The sequence below is a fragment of the Lissotriton helveticus genome, chromosome 11, assembly GCF_964261635.1.
Source record: "Lissotriton helveticus chromosome 11, aLisHel1.1, whole genome shotgun sequence".
NCBI classification, from domain to species: Eukaryota; Metazoa; Chordata; class Amphibia; order Caudata; family Salamandridae; genus Lissotriton; species Lissotriton helveticus.
In genome coordinates this window covers 170,629,482-170,651,169 of record NC_136072.1, presented here as the reverse complement: position 1 = coordinate 170,651,169, position 21,688 = coordinate 170,629,482, and the positions used below count along the sequence as shown (strand labels likewise).

Here is a 21,688-nt window from a genome sequence, read left to right as displayed (position 1 = left end):
ACACCGGACTACAGTAAGCCTTTTACACTTTTCGTTACTGAACGCGAAGGTACAGCATTATCTGTTCTCACACAAGATCAAGCAGGACAATACAAGCCCTGTGCTTATTTTTCGAGCACATTAGATCCAGTAGCCCAGGCTCTGCCTGCGTGCCTCAAGTCAGTTGCAGCCACAGCACTAGCTATCAGACAAAGTGATTCCATAGTCTTAGGACATTCCTTGACAGTACAAGTTCCACATTCTGTGGAAGTTCTTTTAAACCGAACACAAACTCAGCACTTGACAATTGCACGTTTAACAGGTTATGAATTGACACTGTTCCAGCCACACATAGAAATCAGACGCTGCAACATTTTAAATCCTGCTACACTGTTACCATCAGTTAATTCAAATCCAGCCACACATGATTGCGTGGAAGTAGTTAACATTACGACAAAGCCAAGACAAGATCTGACAGATACTCCGTTACCAGATCCCGACCTGACACTTTATGTGGATGGTTCATGTATGAGAACAAGTACAGGAGAACTAGTCGCCGCGTATGCAGTGACTACTGACACTGAAGTTATTGAGACACGTATTGATACCCTGTCCGCTCAAGCAGCAGAGCTAGTTGCTCTGACACAAGCCTGTATACACGCCAAGAACTTGAAAGTTAATGTTTATACAGATTCACGCTACGCATTTGGAGTTGTACACGACTTCGGAGTGCTCTGGCAGGAGAGAGGTTTCATGACTTCTCATGGAACCAAGATTCAGCATGGTCTCCTTATTCAAGCTCTGTTAGATGCCATACATTTACCGACATCCATTGCTATCATGAAGTGCAAAGCACATACGAAAGTTACTGACATTATTTCTCAAGGTAATGATCTAGCAGACCGCACAGCCAAGCTTACAGCACAGACTCCAGACATTCCAGTTAACATGACACACACTCCAGATCCGATTACATGTATGACAGTTAAGGACCCTACACAAGATGTCATAGATATCCAGTTACATGCTACTCCCGAAGAAATCAAGAAATGGTCCGAACAAGGAGGGGTCCAGACAGATCAAGGATGGTTAACGAAGGGTAGAGCCACATGGTTTCTCCCCGACTCTATGGTTCAAGTCATTATCAATACCGCACATAGTCCAGCACATTTAGGAGAAAAAGCTATGTTAGACAGTATCCAGAACATTTGGTTCAACAAGCATTTACGAGCTGCAGCTAAGCAGAAAGTCCGTACCTGTATGATATGTTGTCAGTTCAATCCAGGTAAAAGTGTCCCGGTGGAACAAGGTGGTTTCCAGCCTCCTGACCACCCTTTTGAAGTCCTCCAGATGGATTATATTCAGATGGAGCGATGTCGAGGTTTCAAGTATGTCCTTGTAGTTGTATGCGCTTTGTCCAGGTGGACAGAAGCATATCCAGTCCCAGATTACACAGCCGCGACCACTGCCAAGCAGTTGGTTCGTGAATTCTTCCCTCGTTATGGACTCCCTAGAGTCGTATATTCTGATAACGGCCAGCCATTCTCCTCAGAGTTAATGAAGCACGTTTCCCTTTTGTTAGGGTACCAGTGGAAGTTCCATTGTGTACGCCATCCTGAAGCAGCCGGTCTCGTTGAGAGACATAATCAAACCCTGAAAATCCGCATCGCCAAAGTCTGTCAAGAAAAAGGTGTGGACTGGCTAGTAGCTCTGCCAGTCGCTTTATTTTATATGCGCATGGTCGCACATTCCAGATCAGGTCTGTCCCCGTACGAGGTCGTATTCGGCCGCCCCCCAAATATGTGGGGTACTCCTAGACCCCGAAGTATTACCGATGTTTCAAGTAATATGCTGACAGATTACCTAGCTTCCTTGATGTCTGCCCTCAACTCATGTCGTTCACAGGTTGCCGCCGCATTTCCAGACAATACCGAGGTGGCACCGCATGAAATCGTTCCAGGATCCATGGTGATGGTGAGGAACTTTGACAGATCAAGTCCGCTGGAGCCTCGATGGAAAGAGCCCTGACAGGTCCTCCTCACCACCCGTACAGCCGTGAAGTTGGAAGGACGCAAGGGCTGGGTGCACCTTTCTCATGTTAAACTTTTTAATGGACTGAAACCCGTCTTTAAGAACATTTCCCAGGATTTGAAGGATTGCCAAAGCATTGTTCTCAAGGACTGTCCCGCAAATGACATTGCTACAACCCCTCCCCTGTTAGAGAAAACTCCGCAACAGGAGTACAAGCTAAAACTACGGTCTAGTAAATTAAGTCAGCCAGTTTGATTGTCTAAGTCCTCCCCTAGGTGAAACGGTTAGACTGTTTCTGACATGTATAAAATAGACCCCCATAGTGAGAGAGTTAGTCAAAACTCAATCCGATGTATCGTTTTTCTATGTTTCATATTGTTTCTCAGCATTATGATTTCCTGCACCAGTTATGCATTTTACCTATGTTTCCCAGTTTCACATGTAAATAAGTCTGCTAATGCTACAGTAGAGCACACGTTTAGTGATCTGCCCCCTCATGAACTCTCTTACCGCCTCGCTATGCGTAATAACTCATTTATCCGCATGTTACATTACTCACACCAGTCCAGCAATGCCACTAATTGTTGGGTGTGTGGTCGACTCCCCCCTTTCCAGACACCGAAGGGAGTTCTGCCACTTTTTCCTTATCCATTTTCACATAATGGTTCGTGTGGAGCATGGTCCACGTTAACGTCATCCTCAACAGATATGTATTTTCTTAACAGTACATGTTTCCCAGACAAGCAAGGTCTCCCTCACCGAACAGGTTTAGATCTAGAAAATGAAGTGTATAATTTAGGTAATTATTCTTCGAATTTTATGGTCCTGAATGTTCAGTCCGATATTACTCCAGACTTACCTGCTATTTCAGTACTACCAGTCAAAGGCGAATTATGTGTCCGAAATAATGGTTCTGTACATGTAGGACATAGTGATTGTACTACTATTGTCAAGTATAGTGACAGTGGGAAATCTATTTTCAAAGCTTCACGTCATTCTTATTTTATTTGTGGTCAAACCGCATATGTTCGTCTACCCCTCGATTGGGAGGGAACCTGTTACATTGCCTTCCTACTGCCACCAGTTTTTCTAGCCCCACCTGATTATCATAGAAATACACATCTAGTACACATTAGACATAGAAGGGAGTCCCCAATTGTCGATTATACTGAAACTGCTCTAGAACAGTATACAGATTTCAACAGAGGTTTCTTTTTCTTTATAGGACCTATCCAGAATAGTAAACTAATCCGTAGGTTAACCAGAACCCTTGAAGCTGTAATAAATGAGACTGCCTCTGCTCTAGGTAACTTAACTGAAGAGCAGTCTGCTATGAGATTTGTCGTTTTACAGAATCGTCTCGTCCTTGACGTCATACTGGCCGATAGGGGCGGGGCCTGTAGAGTCATCGGATCTAGTTGCTGCATTTTCATTCCAAATAACGCGCCGTCTGTTTATTCGGCTATAACCAGACTCCATAAAATTGCCCATCTGATACACCAAGATCCAGGCACCTGGACATGGTCCGGTTGGTTCTGGAATATAATTTCCGCATGGGGATGGAAAATATTGTCCTTTCTAGGTATTGCAGTAGCGATCATATTCAGCTGCTGTCTCTGTATACAATGTGGCCCTGCGATTTGCGGCATTTGTGCTACCTCTTGTATTCCTAGTCCCAAGCCCCGTTCTAAATCCCGTTCCAGGATAATTCGAGACGAGCAAATGATACTGTATGAAATGATAGACGGTATCATGAAAATTGATGTTTCCTGATGAAAACGTAGTGACAAGGAGGGAATGTGGAAAAGTAAATTTTACCATGTTCTGTGTCCCTACGTGTCATCCATCATATGTTATGTGTGCATGATTAAATATGCATATGCGTTCCCCATGTTCGATTAATGACGCAATTACAGTTGTGTCCACCTCTAGTATGCCAGTTTCCAGTCCTCGTGAATACTACGAATATCAGGCCTATGTAAAGCTACGTTGCCACGTTTCTCAGTGTGCACATTATTCTATTATAAAGTCCCCGTTTCTAGGCCTCAGAAGGGCCTGGACACCAGATTCAGCTCCTGTCTCCTGAAGCCTCGCTGAGGAGCGATACAGCCCCCACCTGTATCCTCGACCCTTCACTTACTTCCTGCCTCGCAGTGCCCGGTCCAGCCTGGCTCTGCCTCTGAGTCTGCCAAGAGTATGTTATGAGTCCAGTTATCAGTTCAGTCCTCCTTCTCTGCATTCCTAAGCTACTGAACTGCATCAATAGTTTCCGTCATTGTCTAGCCTTCACGTCTCCACGTTAGAGAAATACTGCATTTAATGGTCATTTAATATTCTTCATCACGCATTACATGTAGAATAATGCATGGTCCAGTCTTAGAATCAAGTTAGCCTTTCCTCTCCTGACTTATAGTTTATATCAACATGTTCTCTAAACATCAGATACTAGATACTGCTTAGGTACATGTCGCCCTGACTCTCCAGACTTCAGTCTCTGCTCCTAGCACAGAGTTCATAGCCCCCAGCTTCTCCTAGTGATACGTCATTGCTAGTTTGCGCGCACCATCAGGTTAGAGGTCCCGGCTCCTTAGGTAGCCCCCTCCATGGTTTCCGCCCCATTCATGACATATCCTGTTACGTCTGCACCACATGTCTATGTATACGCCCAGTTACACCTCTTTTCCCCCGTATCTTTCGCGACTGCTACGCGTCACACCTTCTGCTCCACCCACTGCTACGCCTACTGCAATGTAATGCTATGTGTTTGCGTTATGTATATATGCTCATGTATTGTTATTAAAAGTCAGCGCGCTCATTCCAGATCCAGCCCCAGCAGCTGCTGGGCCCTGTCACCCTGTCATCCTATTCCTAATCAGGTTGTCCTGTTCCTGTCCTTATGCTGTATTAAACCTGCAAAACTCCTACTACCTCGAATCTTGACTCTTATTTATTGAGCTATCTGTTATGATATATGTCTAGTCAAAAATAGGGTATTATTTATTTATTTACCACAGAGCAACAGAGCAGCTTTCTCAGCTGTGGGTAGATTTCATTGCAAAAGAGGATGTGGAGGGTGGAGTAAACACTGGTTAGCCGGACAATTTAAACATGCAGCCTCTGAAGTGAGGAGACCATGGATGAGACGACCCAGTCCGCGCCACACGAGTTCTAATTTTCTTGAGCGGCACCACGATTTTTTAGAAGGTCCAAAGAGGAGACAACTCTTTTGACCTAAGCGGGTATCAATCACGGCTCTAGCACTTGTGACCATCCCTTTCTCCCAACCAAAGACACGGGAGTGTTTTGAAATGCAAGGCACTGTTCTTAATGTATACCCTTGTGCCCCCACCCGAAGAAGGGAATGAAACCAGAAGCACTGAGGGACTTCTTGGGATACCAGGATCCTAGACCAGCATGTACTTATCAAGGGTCTGCACCTCGGCAATATGATGCGGAGCACCAACTAGCTGCATACACTATATTTCTAGGCATTCAGAGCATTCACGCTTTCTGATCCTCACATTTGTACTTTACTGAAAGTATCACTTCGATTCTGCTAATTCCGACCTATCAGGATGTTGGGTTATGCGTGAGACCCTCCTCTAAGGCAGCTGTCTTGTAGGAGTTTATATATGGCCGCCTCCTCCGTGGCTGGAGCCAGCATCTTACTGCACCTGTGTGTACCTGCGAGAACTCGCCAAGAAGAGGCGCTCGAAGCCAAGAACCCGTTTCTCCGGATTTCCTTGGTACTTGCAGCTAGCATTCTATCGCTCCTAGGGAGCCTGAAACCTCGTTCGGAACCCTAGTTTAAACACCAAAGGCTGCTGATGAAGGCAACGCTCTTCAGGGATGCTTGGGAGCCTGCAGACACACACACACAGCTGCTCCTCTTCAGCATCTCGAGGGAGAGAGCACCATGATCTCAGCTGCAGCCATACCAAAAGTTTTGCCAAATACACAATTTCTTCTAAGTCAAAGATGTAAGCTCCGAAACATAAGCCAAAGTGACAGTCTAAGCAACTTTGCAGAACTGTGCATACAGTCCTGGAGAAAAGGGGGTATATTCCTATAGGGAACCTCAATAGGAAGGTATAATGACCGTAAGCACTGTGTTTTAACATGGGATAATTTAAAAGGGGCAGTAGGAAGTGAGTTAACGTTTGAAATAACAAAACAAAAGTGCAGGAGTGCCTCGCAAAGTCACGATACATCCGTGCAGATCCATTCGACGCATTGCACATCTTGAACAACAGCGCCATCTAGCGGTTCAGACAACAACCGTAGACAATCCGGCAGCACCAAGGACAGCATCCACATTCAAGCTCTCTAGGAAACAGGTTAACTAAGGTTTGTGGGAAGCCGTTACTTACACCGCAAGCAAGCAGTGTCTTTGCGTTTATTTTCTTACTGTATGCGGGCAATGCGCAAACTTGCAGTCCTGCACTACAACTTAAAAATCTAAATATCAAAATTATCATCCGTGGAAAAGCGTCTCACTAATGGTACAGGTGCTCAACATGCAACGGAAAGGAGTCTCTCACGTTCTGCACTTCACAAAATGACAACTTTCTTTTACATAAGTATTTCAAACCTCTAGTGGATTCAATGCACTCATCCAAGAAATAAAACTGTCAAATTCAAATCCAAAGGATAGGTCGTGACTGCTGGAAGGAAGGAAGAGAACGTGGCCAGGTGTCGTGGCTAAAATCGTTTATTAGTAATCAAAATTAAATACGTTACATTCTAGCCAGCTCTCCCCATAAATAATATTGCCAAAGACGCTTCAAAGTGAGGAACAGAACGAGAAACGATGGCAGCTTCAAGCTAAGCCACATGGAGAACCTGAGCCCTCTCTACGTCATACAAGATTATTACTACATAAAGCGCCGGAAGCAGAGATTTAACAAAGAACCTGCAGTCAAGCAAGTCTTTAGAACCCGAATCTGAGACTGTCAAGTTGTTTCCAAGGATGATTCAAAGATTTCTCACATCCGGTTAATGAAGTGCAGTAATCATAAGGCCATCGGAAATAAACTAGCAAAATAATATTTAACTTTCATGCAAAATATTGAAAATTCAGGAAAACTCTACTGGGGCACTACAGTATGAAGGCCATCAGACAAAGGCTATATTTTGTTGCTCATTGTATAAGTCAAACCAAATATACCAACATCTCCGTAGGATCTTAGTCTTTAGAGCACATTGTCTCAACCCAGTTAAGATCACAGCCACATATTCTTGTAACCTTCTCAGTACTCACCAAGACATTCATGAAATCCCTTCTTACGCTCAGAATTGACAGAGATGAATGTCCTTCCAGCCCCAAGAGCTGAGCTAAAAAAAAGAACCGAACTAGAGTCCAAACAGTTTAGACATATTAGGCTAATGGGGAACAGCCATTACAACGCGGGGATTACCCCGCACTGCCATTACAACGCGGGGATTGCAACGAAAGTCGTTACAACGACTTTCGCTGGAGGGCGCTGTTGGATAGGGAATAGTTTAATTTTCTATCCAACACCTTCCCTACTGTCAACGTGGGCTGGAGTTGGAATAGAAAATTAAACTATTCCACTACCCAGCGCCCTCCAGCGAAAGTCGTAACGACTTTCGTTGTAATCCCCGCATTGTAATGGCATGCGGGGTAAAAGCCCGCGTTGTAATGCCATACAACCTAGACTAATACAATATACCACTCAAAGGGTAAATATGCTACTACCTACACCGCCATTTCAAGTCCTGTCAAAAAGCCCATCTATATAATAAAGGGTTAGACAGAAGGTCCCTTTGCAGGCTGAACTATAAGCATACGAAAGAGAAATGTCCCCATAATCTAACCCAGCAAGTGCCAGATCAAGAGAGTTAATTGTAGGGAGAAGCACCCCAGAGAAGAGTAAACCACTCCCTTTATGAGACAATATGACAATGGAAGCAGAGATTAGCCTGCATATGAAACCATGGTGAGGAACCTTCACAACGCTGCGACTACGCCCCAAGTGAGAATTTGAAAAACGCTCATCAATCCGTTGTTTTTAAATGGGGTACTGGGTTTTCTGGGCAACAGTTTGCGTGACACCCATACAATTTTACAGGCACTGTAATACATTCACTGTTTTCAGCCTTCGCTGGTTATGAAAAGGCCTTTGGGTTGATCACCCCAGGCAAAAATCTCTCCAGTAATTGAGGGCAGGACTCGACTAACATTTAGTCTTCCTGCTTCGTTAGTGTGCCGTGTCAGGTCTTCAGTTGTTGTCAAGCATTTGGTAGAGGGATAGCAACTCCTGTAAATGTAATAAAAGATTTCCAGCTGGCACACAACAGTTCTGAATGCAGTGTCTCTTCCGCCATGGATGGCTAGGCTGGGCATCTATGACAACATGTTATCGGATGTCAAAGATAACTAGGATGGGTTAAGCATTCTGGAACAAACTAGAGAGGGGTTTGAACATATCTAATTCCCCAGTTTCCCCACTTTGGCACAAAGGAAGATGTTGAAAGGCCTCCAAGCTAAGTGAAATCCGATTTTAAGTTCCATATCATATGGAGTAGAAGGTACTTCAGGACCATGGAAAGTACAATGTGAGGGGGGGGGGGGCGGGGTCTAGGTCTCCACAGGGTTAGATAACACCTCCCACTGCACAAGGTAACTGTTTATAACTGGAACCTGCGAACAGATTTGTGATCAAATGAACACTTGATTTCTAATAATAAAACAATTTCTGCCAGTGAATCATGACACAGAGATCCCTTGGCAAAATAACCAATAGCGGAGAAGAAGGCTGAGTGGAAAAGGGGGCTGCCCCTGACATAGGGCCGCACAGTATCCCCTTTCAACATAAGGGGTACCACAGAACCGCTGGTATACAGAATCTGAAGGATACTGTACTTAATGGATAAAAAGAAACTCCTCCTGCAGATTCCACCTGATCAAGTACACATGATTTCTAATGGATTGAGTTGGGAGATCTGGGCTCTGGCCATTAAACCATATATTTTCTTAGAAATTTAGACTACATTTAACGCCAAATTAATTAACTCCATGCAGTTATGAATATTTCATTAGAGCAATGCAAACAATCTTTAACTCAAAATAGCTAAAAGGGAATAGTCACCTTCTTACGCATCATAGTGCACTGTGGCCTCACAATGACCTCTCAGAGATACTGTGTTCATGATATGTTATTCCATTGGAGACAGTTTGGGTGCATTCACCCCCTACGGACGTGCTCTGACTATCATAGCAGACAATGCTTTTATTTAGGCTAGCCTGGATGGTGAGAATTTGAATGGACCTAAAACTTGTAGATTTTGTCAACGGAAAGTTTTGTGGTTTGCAGATTGCTTCTACCCAACTCTAGCAGGGCCTAAATATCATCATCATCATCAATCTTTATTTCGGCCATATGGCCATAAAAGATATACAGTAAAAGCATATACAGCCATTATAAAATCATCCTGGTAAACAATTAATACATATTTATACAATATAAAATCGTTCCATTCAAGGGACTTCATACTAATAAAATTGCATATAAAATTATGGACTTAGAATTGAGTGGGAGCCTGTGACTTCAAAATGCGGGTGCAAATGTGTGCCAGACATTGGTAAGAAATTTTGCTAGTGCAAACACTGTTGGGCTTGAAACATCGGTTTTTAAGATTCTGTACATCGGGAGATACTCCCTACAACCAAGGTTTCTAATAAGTGGAAGGAGCCAAAATTTCCTCGCTGCCTTGTAAATTGGGCAAAACAGGACCACATGTAGATCACTTTCCTCTGCACCAGTACATACCGGGCACTGCTTAGTGGAGGGCGGTGTTGACCAGGAGCTGGTGAAAGATCGCAGAGGCAGTGTGCCATATCTCCATTGGAGAAACAGCTTCCTGGCCAGCACAGGGGACATAGCGTCCAAAACTCTCTCCAACCTATATGAGTCCTTGCTTTTCACAAATGCGGATGTAAGTGACCCCTCGCCCTGGGAATCCAAGGCCATGGCTAGTTTCTGTTCGTGGTAGACATTGGCCAAAGTTTTCCGTGAGATATTTGATGAGGCATTAGCAGGATCAGACCAAAGGTCAGGGAACCCCAGTCTAGCACAGGATTTTATCCAGGGGATCTCTAACGCTTTGGGATGGGTCAAAAGTTCCCTCAGTTCCGCCCTATAGGCAGAGAGTTCTTCGCTACTCCATAGCCTTCGCCAGAAGACTATGGGTCTGAGACCTAGATCGTCAGCTATTGGTCTCAGACCCAGATCCATCCTCAGGGGAAGGAGCGGCGTGCTGGGCGGAAGTGCAACTATCTGTCTAATAAAGTTGTTCTCAGTTATAGACAGACTGCGAGAAGATGTATGGCCCCACAATTCCGCCCCATACATGGTGGCACCCCTAGCCTGTGCTTTATAGATCTGGATGAGCGGCCCCAACGGGCGGTATGTGGAGCCTTTCATCATCCGAGCGATGCCCCCTGTAATCTGTACTAGTTTGAGGTTGGCCCTGGTCTGATGTGGTCCCCAGAGCATGGTTTCATTAAGAGTTACCCCAAGGTATTCGAAGGTGGAAACTCTCTCTAGTCGTGACCCTCCCAATAATGGGTTCGGACGCAGTTTTTGACTTGGGTTCAGGACCATAAACTTAGTTTTTGCAGCGTTGATTTCTAAGCCCCTGTCGGTGCAAAAGGCCACAAATGAGTCAAGGATCCTCTGTATCCCCATAGGGGTTTTGGACAGCAGCAGGGTGTCATCTGCAAACATGATTGCAGGCACCCTGCCGCCGTTCAGTTTTGGGGCGTCAGTATATTCAGTGGCATTTAGATGGGCGATTACCCCGTTGACAAAGAGGCAGAACAGGGTCGGTGCCAACACACAACCCTGTCTAACCCCCCTGTCAACGGGGAATCTGTCCGTCAGTGCCCCAAGTTTCCCGCACCTCACTCGGGCATAGTTGTTATGGTGCAATCTCTGTAAGATTATCAGGATATCCGGGGGGACGCCCATCTCGGCCAGAACACTCCAAAGTTTCCCTCTGGGCACCAGGTCGAAGGCAGCCCTCAGATCCACAAATATTGTGTATAAGCTGCCGCCTTCGAATATCGCTGCCCTCCAATAGATGATATTCAATCGAAAGACCTGGTCCACTGTAGAAACTCCCTTCCTAAAGCCCGCCTGGTATGGACTGAGGACACCCATCTCTTCTACCCAGTCCTGAAGCCGGTTCAACAGTACCTACCGAACAGCTTCTGTGGCACATCAATCAAGCTGATTGGTCTGTAGTTGACTGGGAGGAGGGGCGAGCCCTTTTTGAATATGGGAACCACCTCCGCCCCCAGCCAAGTACACGGGATTTCCATGCCGCTCAGAACTCCATTAAACAGAACAGCAAGGTAGGGGGCCCAGACGTCGGGCTCCTGTTTAAACAGGTCCCCGGGTAGGCCATCCAATCCTGGCGCCTTTCCCGATTTAAGGCCTGCTATTGCAGCCTTAACCTCCCCCACTGTAATTAGATCCCCCTCATAGTCAGGCCAACCAATACCAATGTCATTCGTAGTTTCTCCCAGCTCTGAGCTATAAAGGGATTGAAAGTGTACCTGCCACACCCCTGCTGCGATGTTAGGCTCAATTGCCGAATGGAGACTCCCTGACCCCCCGTTTACTACTCTCCAGAACATTCGGTGATCTCTTATTGCGAGGGAATTAGTAAGCTCCTCCCATTGGTTCTCCTCCCATTCAATTTTGGCGTGGTCAATTAGTTTTTTGTATGACCGTCTGCTTTCTCTTAGCTTCTCTCCACCTAGGCCCTCCTTGATGTTTCTAAGAAAGTTCTCCCTTTGCCTTTCTGCAGGCTGTATTATACCATGGGGATTTATATTGGTGCCCTCTCCTTGAATTCTGTACATTACTAAAAAGGTTGGGGGCAGCACCCTTTATGAGGTCCTCGTGGGCCTGGTATAATTTGTCATGGGATTCTTTGTTGCCCACCCCAATGGCTAGATCTCCCACAGTCTCCAAAATAGGGATTAGCCCTGCATAAAGCCTCGGGAGTTTCTCTTGGCTCGATGCCAGTTTTTCCCACCTGATTCTTCTCCTGTTGTTACCCAGTAGAAGTTCAGGTTTGTTCTCATCCCCAGGTGTTATAGAGGTTTGGACGCCGGGGTGAATGAAATCAAGTTCAAGGGCATTGTGGTCGCTATCTAATCTTTCAGTAACCCTAAAGTCCTGAATAGCTGGCCAATTCGTTATCTGTACCAAGACATAATCCAAGCGAGATTCTCTTCCCGCTCTATTATAGGTGGTTCTGCTAGGTACATCGGAATTAATGCGCCCATTGCAGGCTCTGATTCCAAATTTTAGGGTGAGAGCTGTAATCTGCAGTGCTACGGGAGTCCATGCCTTTGGGGGAGGAGCTTCTACCGAAGGTACTGACCACCTGACCTCTTCTTCCATTGAGAAGCCTTCTAGAAGGCCAGGCAGTGGCTCAAAATGGGAGTTTAGATCTCCTCCTACTACGTAGGGTAGATCTCTTGGTATTTCAGCTAGGTAATCTGAAAGTTCATCTATAGTGGGCGATTCCCTAGCGACTCCCACTTGCCTGGAGTAGATGTTTATCAGGGCGAGTTTCCCTTGATTCGGCCAGGTCAGTAAAACCACAAGGATATCGTCAGATGGCACCGGTAAACGTGACGCCTCGCAGCCTAGGTGAGATGCCACCCAGGTAGTGAGTCCACCTCAGGGGCGACCTTTGCCCTCCCACCTGGCCGGGATGGAAAATGACTGATAGCCCTGGTGCCTATATTCTTCCCTCGCCCAGGTCTCCTGGAACATACAAACGTCCCCAGTCTCAATGTAAGTTGCCCAGTCTTGAGTGACCAGCTTATTCGCTAGTCCGGCCACATTCCTCCAGATTAGTCTCAAGTGCTCAGTGGGAGGGGTTACAGAGTTGGAGATGTGGGGGGAGACAATGCCAGATACTACACCAACTGCTACATCGAGCACGTTATCAGCGGTAAATCCAGTTGGCTCAGGGAAATCAGAGGGACCATTGTCCGAGGTCGCAGAGTTGTTTGCGGACAGTCAATCAACCCCAGCCAGCCCGCTCAAGCAGTTAAAACGGTTGTAGTGGAAATAGGGTGTATCAGGTGGTTGGTAAACTGGACGTGCAACATATTCCTTATGCCTAGGCCTCCGTTCCACCCTTGTCCAATTGCCTTGTGGCGGGTCATGATGCATACGGATGGGTGGAAAGAAGAAGGAGACTGGCAGAGTCTGTATGGTGGAGTCCAATGATCTGTTTGCCCCGGCACAGATGTGTAAAACAGTACCGGGGTCTCGGAAAGTCACCATAATGCAGTCCCCTATTATTGTTTTCCTCGTCTTCCCCAACCATGGCACCCTTCTGACCATGATGATCTCATTATTAAAATGAGGTGGTAGGGGTCTGTTCCAATTTAGCCATTTGATGACTTTCCTCTTGAGGGATTGGAAATTTTCGTTTTCACCCATTTCAAGAGGGGGAGCACCTGCCAACACCACCATAAGGCTATTAGCTTCCGGTGGCAAGTCCGGTCTCCGTGGTCTCGGAGCGGGCTTGCCAAGGGGAGGAGAAGAAATGCTAGCATTGGCCAGGTCCCCAGGGTTTATGGCTGGTACAGAACTGTGGTAAGCTAGGGCTACTGACTGGGGAGGCATGATGTTTGAAATATTGGGTGGGATTGTGACTAGATTAGCCATGAGTGGCTGCAAGAGGGGAACAGCAACGGCGCCCTGTTGGGCCCCTACGTTAGAGGGAGGGTTTTGTATATTGGGGAGGGTTCCTGTCGATGGATTCGGTCCAGTTGTTCTAGTCTGCTTGCTAGCCGTGGTGTTCAGACAGGTTAGCGTTGCCTCTAGGATGGTAAGCCTGGTCTCTACTTTTTTCAGACTCTCGCTGATAGGCAGCAATAGTGATCTGAGTAGGAATTCTATGTTCCCCAAAGATATAGCAGGAGGTGCTGTGTTAAGCGGGTTAACCCCTGGATCACTATTGGCAGCAGCTGTAATAGTATTTATACCCTTAGGGGGAGTGGCGGTGTGCACATTCTCTCTGGACCTATCCGGGATGAGTACAGGCTTATGATTTTTACCAAAATCTGAGTGGGATATATTGGTTTTCCCTTGCCCCCCCCTCGTCTTCCTTCTGCGCTTGTTAGGTGGAGGGCCATGCACCTCCGCCTCAACCATTTGGTTGGCCTTATTTTTCTTGGCTTTGGCTAGGGGGGGTGTTTGAGTAATCAAATCAACAGACTTACTAGTGGGGATTAGGGGTGGGGTAACCTCCGTAGTCTGCTCGGGCGACGTGCCGGGGTTCGGAATGCTATCCCGTAAAAGTAGGGGGACCCCTTCTTGGCTTAATAAATCCTGACTGCCGTTAAGGGTGCTTTCCTCTTGGGAAATGGGATAAGGAATTATCTTGCTAAAAGGTCTTTTTTTCATAATTTCTATGGAGCGGCGACGCTCTACCCTGCGCTTCTCTAAGGAGCTTTCCTTTCCCCCTTCACCCTTAGCCGATTTAAAATAGTTGTCCAAAGTCCCAGTTTTGCCTCCCCCCGCCCTTGCTGGAGTTTCGCAAAGGGATGGTGAGGGCATGACCGTATCCTATTCCGTAGACCATCTGCAATCTAGGAGGTGCAGGCATAGGAGGGTGGGCCCAGCCCGGCCTCCTCCGGCCCCGGACGGCCACAGACGGTCCCGCCCTTGTCCCGGGCTTCTCCCGGCGCGCTCCCGCTCGCTCCCGCGAAGCGGAGTCACTCGTCTCCTTTAAACAACAAGTACAGCAGTCTCAATGGACAATAGGCGGGTGGGCGTGGCCAGCGGGGAGAGCAGCCCAGGTGAGACTGGTTGGGCGTGCAGGGACTCCTGGACACTGGAGTCCCTGTCTTGAGCTCGCAGCCCCGCCGACACAATCACCAGCCCCGCACTCCTCTCCCAGAATTACCCAGGAGCCAGCAGCGTCACGGAGCAAAGAGCGCTGCGGGACCCGCGGAGCGGGTCCGGCGAGGCGCTAGGGTGTTTCCTCCCAGCAGGGACAAGTCAGCAGAGGAACCAAGGACCAAGTAGGTGCGGTCACAAATCTCCAAATATCACATATACCCAGAGCCGGTCCAACCACTGGCTTACTGTTCGGGATAACTCCTACTGCCAACAATGTTTTGTAAGATATGTGCCCCCATCTGGGATAAAGCCTACTGCCGACAATGTTTTGTAAGAGATGTGCTCCCATCTGGGATAAATCCTACTGCCGACAATGTTTTGTAAGACATGTGCCCTCATCTCGGATAAAGCCTACTGCCGACAATGTTTTGTAAGAAATGTGCCCCCATCTGGGATAAAGCCTACTGCCGACAATGTTTTGTATGAAGTGCCCTCATCTGGGATAAAGCCTACAAATACTCTCCCTCTAGAAAGTTAAGATGGGTGTTTAACCTGCTATTGACAGTTTTATAATTTTACTGTGCCCAGTCACATTTGTAAGTAGCTGCTTTTGTGGGCCAAGTGGCCCAGACGACGGATAGTTTACAACTTTATTTTGGTTATATTTCAAATTATTTATAGGTCTATAAATCCTTGAACAGTTCGCTTTCATTCAAGTACATTCTGGTCACTTGCCAAACGGTGCTCCTATTTCGAAGTGTCCTGTCTATAAGTGAAAGTCAGTTCTTAAATGTAATGCACAACATGACGTCTATTTATCAAACAGCAATACCTCTTAAAACAAACATACATATATATTTGGAAAAAATACAAATGTTGAAGATTCAACAGGATTCAGCAGTTCAAGTGTTGCCAAAACGATAAAAATCAACAACTTCCCACAAAAGAGACAATTCGTAACTGGCTAGTTAATTTTCCATCAGAGTCTTTCCACTAGACAGCCGGACTTTGGTAGTCGAGGCCTAGAATGGCAGCTACAAATTGAGCCCTACCCATATTCAGGTTCTTAAATGCAAGCCCATTTTAGAAGGGAGTCAATGTCATATTTTATAACTTAAACAAAGCTTACACTAGATCGCAATGAGGACGGGGTGAAAAGAAAATGAAGGCAGACTGCCTGAGACAGGACCCCTTGAAATCCTCTCCCAGCGAGATCACTGTCCTAGTCCTGAAGTAGAACAGGATAAAGTAAGGCTAGCTCCAAGTAGGCTGGCGTACCAGCCCACAGAGGCATGAAGGTCTTTTCTTTTTGCAGCTGAAGGGCTCCATAAAGGAGCTCCACAACCATCACTAAACAAAAAGTACGTGTGTACCCCGGGGACATAACCACCCCTTAAGGCTGCGGTTCCCAAACTGTGCGCCGCGGCACCCCGGTGCGCCGTAACGAGGAGCCAGGGGCGCCGCGACCACAATGGCTAGATCGTCTGACGCAAATGAACGTCGAGATTGAACCCGTTCTAAGCAGGCCCTGTCAGCTGAAAAGTTGGTCTTCCTTGCCTGTCAAAGGAACGTTGCAGTTAGGCACAATATTATAGATATTTGGCGTTTTACTTTTTACCGAATATTTTACATATGTATACATTTATAAACTATCTTGTGTTTGTTTAGGAAAGTCGTCGGAGATGTGTATAATTTCAAACACACATGCTCATCTGCATTAGGACAGTGAAGGTAATTTGTTTATAGTGTCACAGGTTCCTGCCAAAATGACACATCGCCTTGGTACACAGTATGCCGAAGTATGAAAGAACACGCAGTTATTGGGATATCATGTGACAGTAAGATTGGTGACATGGATTTAAGTGGGACAGCTCCCTCCGGGCATCAGACCTGGCAGTAATTAACATTGGCATTAACACGGGTCATTATTATGGGTCCTTATGTAGATGTCTTAAAACGGGTCCTTAATTTTCCAGACAAATCACTGACTGATTTCTGAACGATGACTGTAAGGTAATCCATGTCAGCGATACAAGTTCCCGTTTGCATTTCATGTTTTATTTATTCATGCATTCGCTAACAGTGATGACTTCTTCCAGGGTTTGTGTATGCTGCAATTCTTTAGTTTTTTTTATTACCACTAATGTCTTTCTTTTATAATGCATACAATGAACTATTTAACTTCTAGGTGTCTGGATAAGTTAATGTTTTGGCTCAGTGTTCATGACCACGATGGGGGGCGCTGGAGTTGAGGCTGATGGCAGTGCGAGTCAATGGGTCAAAAAAGTGGCCAGAGTAAATGCTCATCCAATTCTTGACCTCTCTGTAGACTGCATAGAAATATGTAAGAAGAAAAACGGCGTGAGTGCCACATAGGGAGAGGACAGTGGGGTGAAGGTGAAAACGGAAGTGATTGAGACCCTTTCCACATATCTTTATAATGTTTATGGTCTCATATTTTCAGAACTGAAACATTTGACATTCTAATTATTTACAATAAAATATTAGTTTTTACTTATTTATCGGATGTTGCTAATAGGCACTGGCGATGACAATAGGTTTGACTTGTTTTAGGTGCATGCCTGTCACTGCATGACATGCCTGGATACAATAAGAGAAATCTCACAGAGAGATGAACCAAAATACTGGTTGGTAGGTACACTATAGGAAGCGCAGGATTTTAGTTTGCAAGTTTCAAGACACTCCCTTAATTACATTCGACACAACTCCTAGAAAGGATTCCTAGTTATGCTTCTTAGGTCACAGGCCTTTTAGAGATTCCTCCCCCCACCCCATGTTTTTCATTTCACTTAAAGCTCTGATTGGGGTCCACCATAGATCCAGGGAGCAATAACTTATTTTTTATTTGTAGTGGCCATTCTTCACAGAAACAATCCCAAAGATATAGTGCTAAAAAGATGGAAACCCTCACCCACATTATGTAGGATGCTTCATCATCGGGTCCCTCCTGACTGAAGCCTACTGAGTGTTTAATAGTAAATATACTGAAAGGCAATGACTAATAATCTATAGTCAATTAACTATAAAGAAAGTAGTTGTTTTTGGAAAGTTGTCACTGATCTAGACAATGAGGATCAACCATCACAAGAAAACAGAATAATCCTGGACATTTGGGAAAACTACCTTTTGCTACTCTATAATGAAAATCTCTTATGGAGATGGAAGTCTTGCCTCAAAGCAAAGAAAATGACTCTAAAGAAGTTTGCGAGAATATTTTTAACCCGAATAGTACTACTATAGTTGTAAACGTACAAAGATCGAGTGGAGCCCCCAGTGTAAATGGTATACAATCATCTGTGTTTAATTAAATCAGATAAAAACACGATTTGCTCTTTTACATGAAAGGAGAGACTCCTCAAATAATAGCAGCTTTTATAAAATGTTTCCTTGAAGCGGATCAGTTAGTGACAGCAAAGGAACTGATGAATATTATGTAGTCTATCAACTATTTAAACATGACGTCTACACCTTTAGATGTGCCTGGTTTAATGCTATCACAAATGCACTTTAAGAGACCATACATGATCATATCAGTCAAAACATGACATCCTCCCCCACCCATCCACCGGTAAAAAAATGGTGGGGAGCCAAGGCCAACTGCCAACTAGGTCAAGGGAGCCACGGGTCCAAAAAGTTTGGGAACCACTGCCTTAAGGGGTCATTTTTGCTCACGTATTTCACCCAACTTGCTTAAAACATATCAACATTGTAGACAGTCATAGGAACCTGCATCAAGCACATTCCATTTACATCTTAAAAATATTAAAATCTATAGCAGGTAGCATTAGTCCATCCTGCTTTCACACATCACCTGAGGGAGCCATGCCGTTTAATGGATGCAAACAATGGTCTAAGAGACAGGAATGGGTTCTACAAACAAATGTATCACTTAAACAGTCCTACATAGTACGTCCCTAGCTAAAGACATTTCTGAAGAAGCCCAATTTACAGTTTAGGAAATGAGGCACAGAGAGAGAGAAAAAATAAAAAGGTCCTGCAATTATGTAGGCATTATTGATACCTCACTCCAGGAACATTGTGCCTTTCACTTGGTCGGCCAAAAATACATGACAAGGTGTAAGGTTCACTTACATCTCAAAGTTCCAACCACAGGATGTTACACACTTAGAAATGGAAAAGGAGGCACACTGCTTGAAATGCATACATATCCAGTGCTAAAACTAGCACTATTGCAGTTCTACTTTGTTTCCCAGCTAAGTTTGGGCTGTACAAATATTCCTACCTACATGCATGTAGAAATACAAGTATGTAACTAAGTATTAGAATTCTTTATTACTACCAGGGTGTTTATGTCACAAAATAATGCACAGACAGGAAGGCATAGTGATTGCTAAATGTCAACAAACCAACAGGAGGAGCCAACATTGCACTTGCTTAGAATCTTTTTATAACTAAAATAAACATTAGGAGTTTCATTGGCAAGAAATACTTAATTTACTAAAATGGTCTTATTCCAGTGCAGCCTGTATACAAATTACATATATTATTACACTGTTTCCCCGAATTAACGGTTTGAAAACACTCCAAATGGCAAACAATATATACTCGCATAAATCTATATAAAAGTGTATGTGTATGTTAATGAACACAAAGAGATCGACAGTTCGAAATGTTGAAATACAGATGCAAGGTTTTTTTTGTTTGTTTTTCAAAGTCTCTTACCTTTAATGGTGAAATGTGGGAATGAGAAACAAAGCCATGCACGTTTTCTATCTGCGACAGGTTCTTTTCAGACACATGGACCAGCTCTGGGCCTCGAATCTCATTTATGAGGTGTGGGGAGCTTTGCTCCTGCGAAGAAGCGTCATCATCCTGATATCGATATTTCTAAGGGGAAAAATAGCACAGTCGATGAGTGAGGACAACATCCTGCAGAAATCCAATGTATTCGGTAAATAACACACAAACATTTCTTCCAAAATATATGTAACGATAGAGTAGCACATCTGTTGTTCATAAATGCACTTTAACAGAAAAGTATGCATTGCAAAGTAGGCCAAAAACCTCCATATACACACCATTTTGCATAAAAAGGCTATCACAATTACATATACTTCAGGCACTGGAATACTAGATTAGTAAATGTATACCATCCGTGGAACAGAGTGACAGTCACATAAGCTTGATCTCTTATGTCACAAGCCTGAATGATAAAAATGTATTAACATGTGCCACAACATCACTGAAGAGATACCAACCTTTTATATAGAACTAATAAACACATCACTTAAAACTTTTAATATTCTATAAACTACCTAATTCATACCTAACATTTTCATTCGTACACTAAATAGGTGGCCTGACTTCTTGAGGATGCCCAAAGGGCACCCCAATACTGGGTATGTTTTATACGAGTCTGGCAATTAAGGGGGGTAATTAGCCATGACTAATCTGGGTTTATTGTAGGCCCTGATGCAAGATCGCAGTCAAAGGCCAGGTCCTGCTATATATTAGACGGTAGCCATTACATGCGAAACCCAAGAATCGTGCCTTTGAGGTTTTTTTGGCATCATGGGTAAGGAAAGCCTATAGGAATCAGACAAATTACACCTCAATGGATTCCCTTAGGTCCCTCGCCTAACAATCTGAATAGTGATTGCTGCAATAGCAATAATGAATGCAGCCAAAATCGCAGACCTCTCACTTGTCCAACTGTTGAAAGAAAATAACAGATCTCCCAGAACATACAGGAGGTGCTTCTTGCCCGCTCCTCCTATGTTCTGAACAGCCAGACCACACGTGCAGCACTGTTTTACTGTAGAGCAGTGTGGGATGCCGAATGACAGGACACTTGCAAATGGTGCCAGACTGTGGTGGGTTGCAGCACAAACACGAGGACATAGTGTTTTCTAGCAATGATCTGTTTGCAGGGCATCATGAGAAAGGAAAATTGACTAAGGCAAAAAAGGAGCTATCGCACATTTCAGTGGAAAGGGGGAAAAGCCTTAAAAAGGCAAGGGGGATGGCCTCAGTTGTTCGTCACAGGAGCACTCCTCACATAGCAATAGTCAGTTCTGACGAATTTTAAAGCTATATACCAGGGGAATATAAAAGACATGGGCCTTGTTTGAATTGTGCAAGTTTTTATTACCCATAGTGCCCTGCTAAAGTCCACATACAACTAACTTCAGAGAAAAGTCACTTGCAAAAAATTGAAATTCCTTGATATCCAACATTTTCAAGTGGATCGGAATAGCATATGAGAGGAAAAAATGAAAACTGATATTGGATTGAGTACACTTTGAGCGCACTTTATTCAAGAAAAGGCGCCCTCAAGAAGTCTGCCAACTGAGAAAACTACTGACACTATATATTTGACAAAAGCAGGAATCTATGTGATCTCAATGACGTCCGGTCAATAAGCTACTGTAGGAAAGTGCCTCCTTTTGACATGGTCACCCCACGTTTTGCCCTAGTACTGATGCTTTTCGACTGAAAGTGCACTGGGTCCCTGCTAACCAGGCCTCGGTGCTTTTTCTCAAAAACAAGGTACATGTTCAATTGTTAAACCAATTGGCAAGGACTTTAGCTCACCTGTAAGTCCCTAGTAAACGGTATCCCTAGTACCTAGGGCACGGGTACTAAAGAGGGTCCCTAAGGGCTGCAGCATTTATTATGCCACCCTAAGAGTCCACTCACAAATTGTATGCAACTGCCACTGCAGGCTGAGTGGAAATGTGCAAATCATTTTTGAAAAAATGACATGGCACACTCCCTGTGTGCCATGCCTGTGC

At 44.9% G+C, this 21,688-nt stretch overlaps 1 protein-coding gene across 14 annotated transcripts in view; it reads right to left on the bottom strand.

Moving 5' to 3' along the window:
* The window catches only part of DLG1 (discs large MAGUK scaffold protein 1), a 1,315,748-nt gene that overhangs the window by 871,960 nt on the left and 422,100 nt on the right, over positions 1 to 21,688 (bottom strand). For all 14 annotated transcript variants that reach the window (XM_078666465.1, XM_078666467.1, XM_078666469.1 and 11 more), the window contains one exon: positions 19,617 to 19,781. In XM_078666465.1, the coding sequence (XP_078522591.1) occupies positions 19,617 to 19,781 (165 nt within the window). The remainder of the gene's footprint in view (positions 1 to 19,616; positions 19,782 to 21,688) is intronic.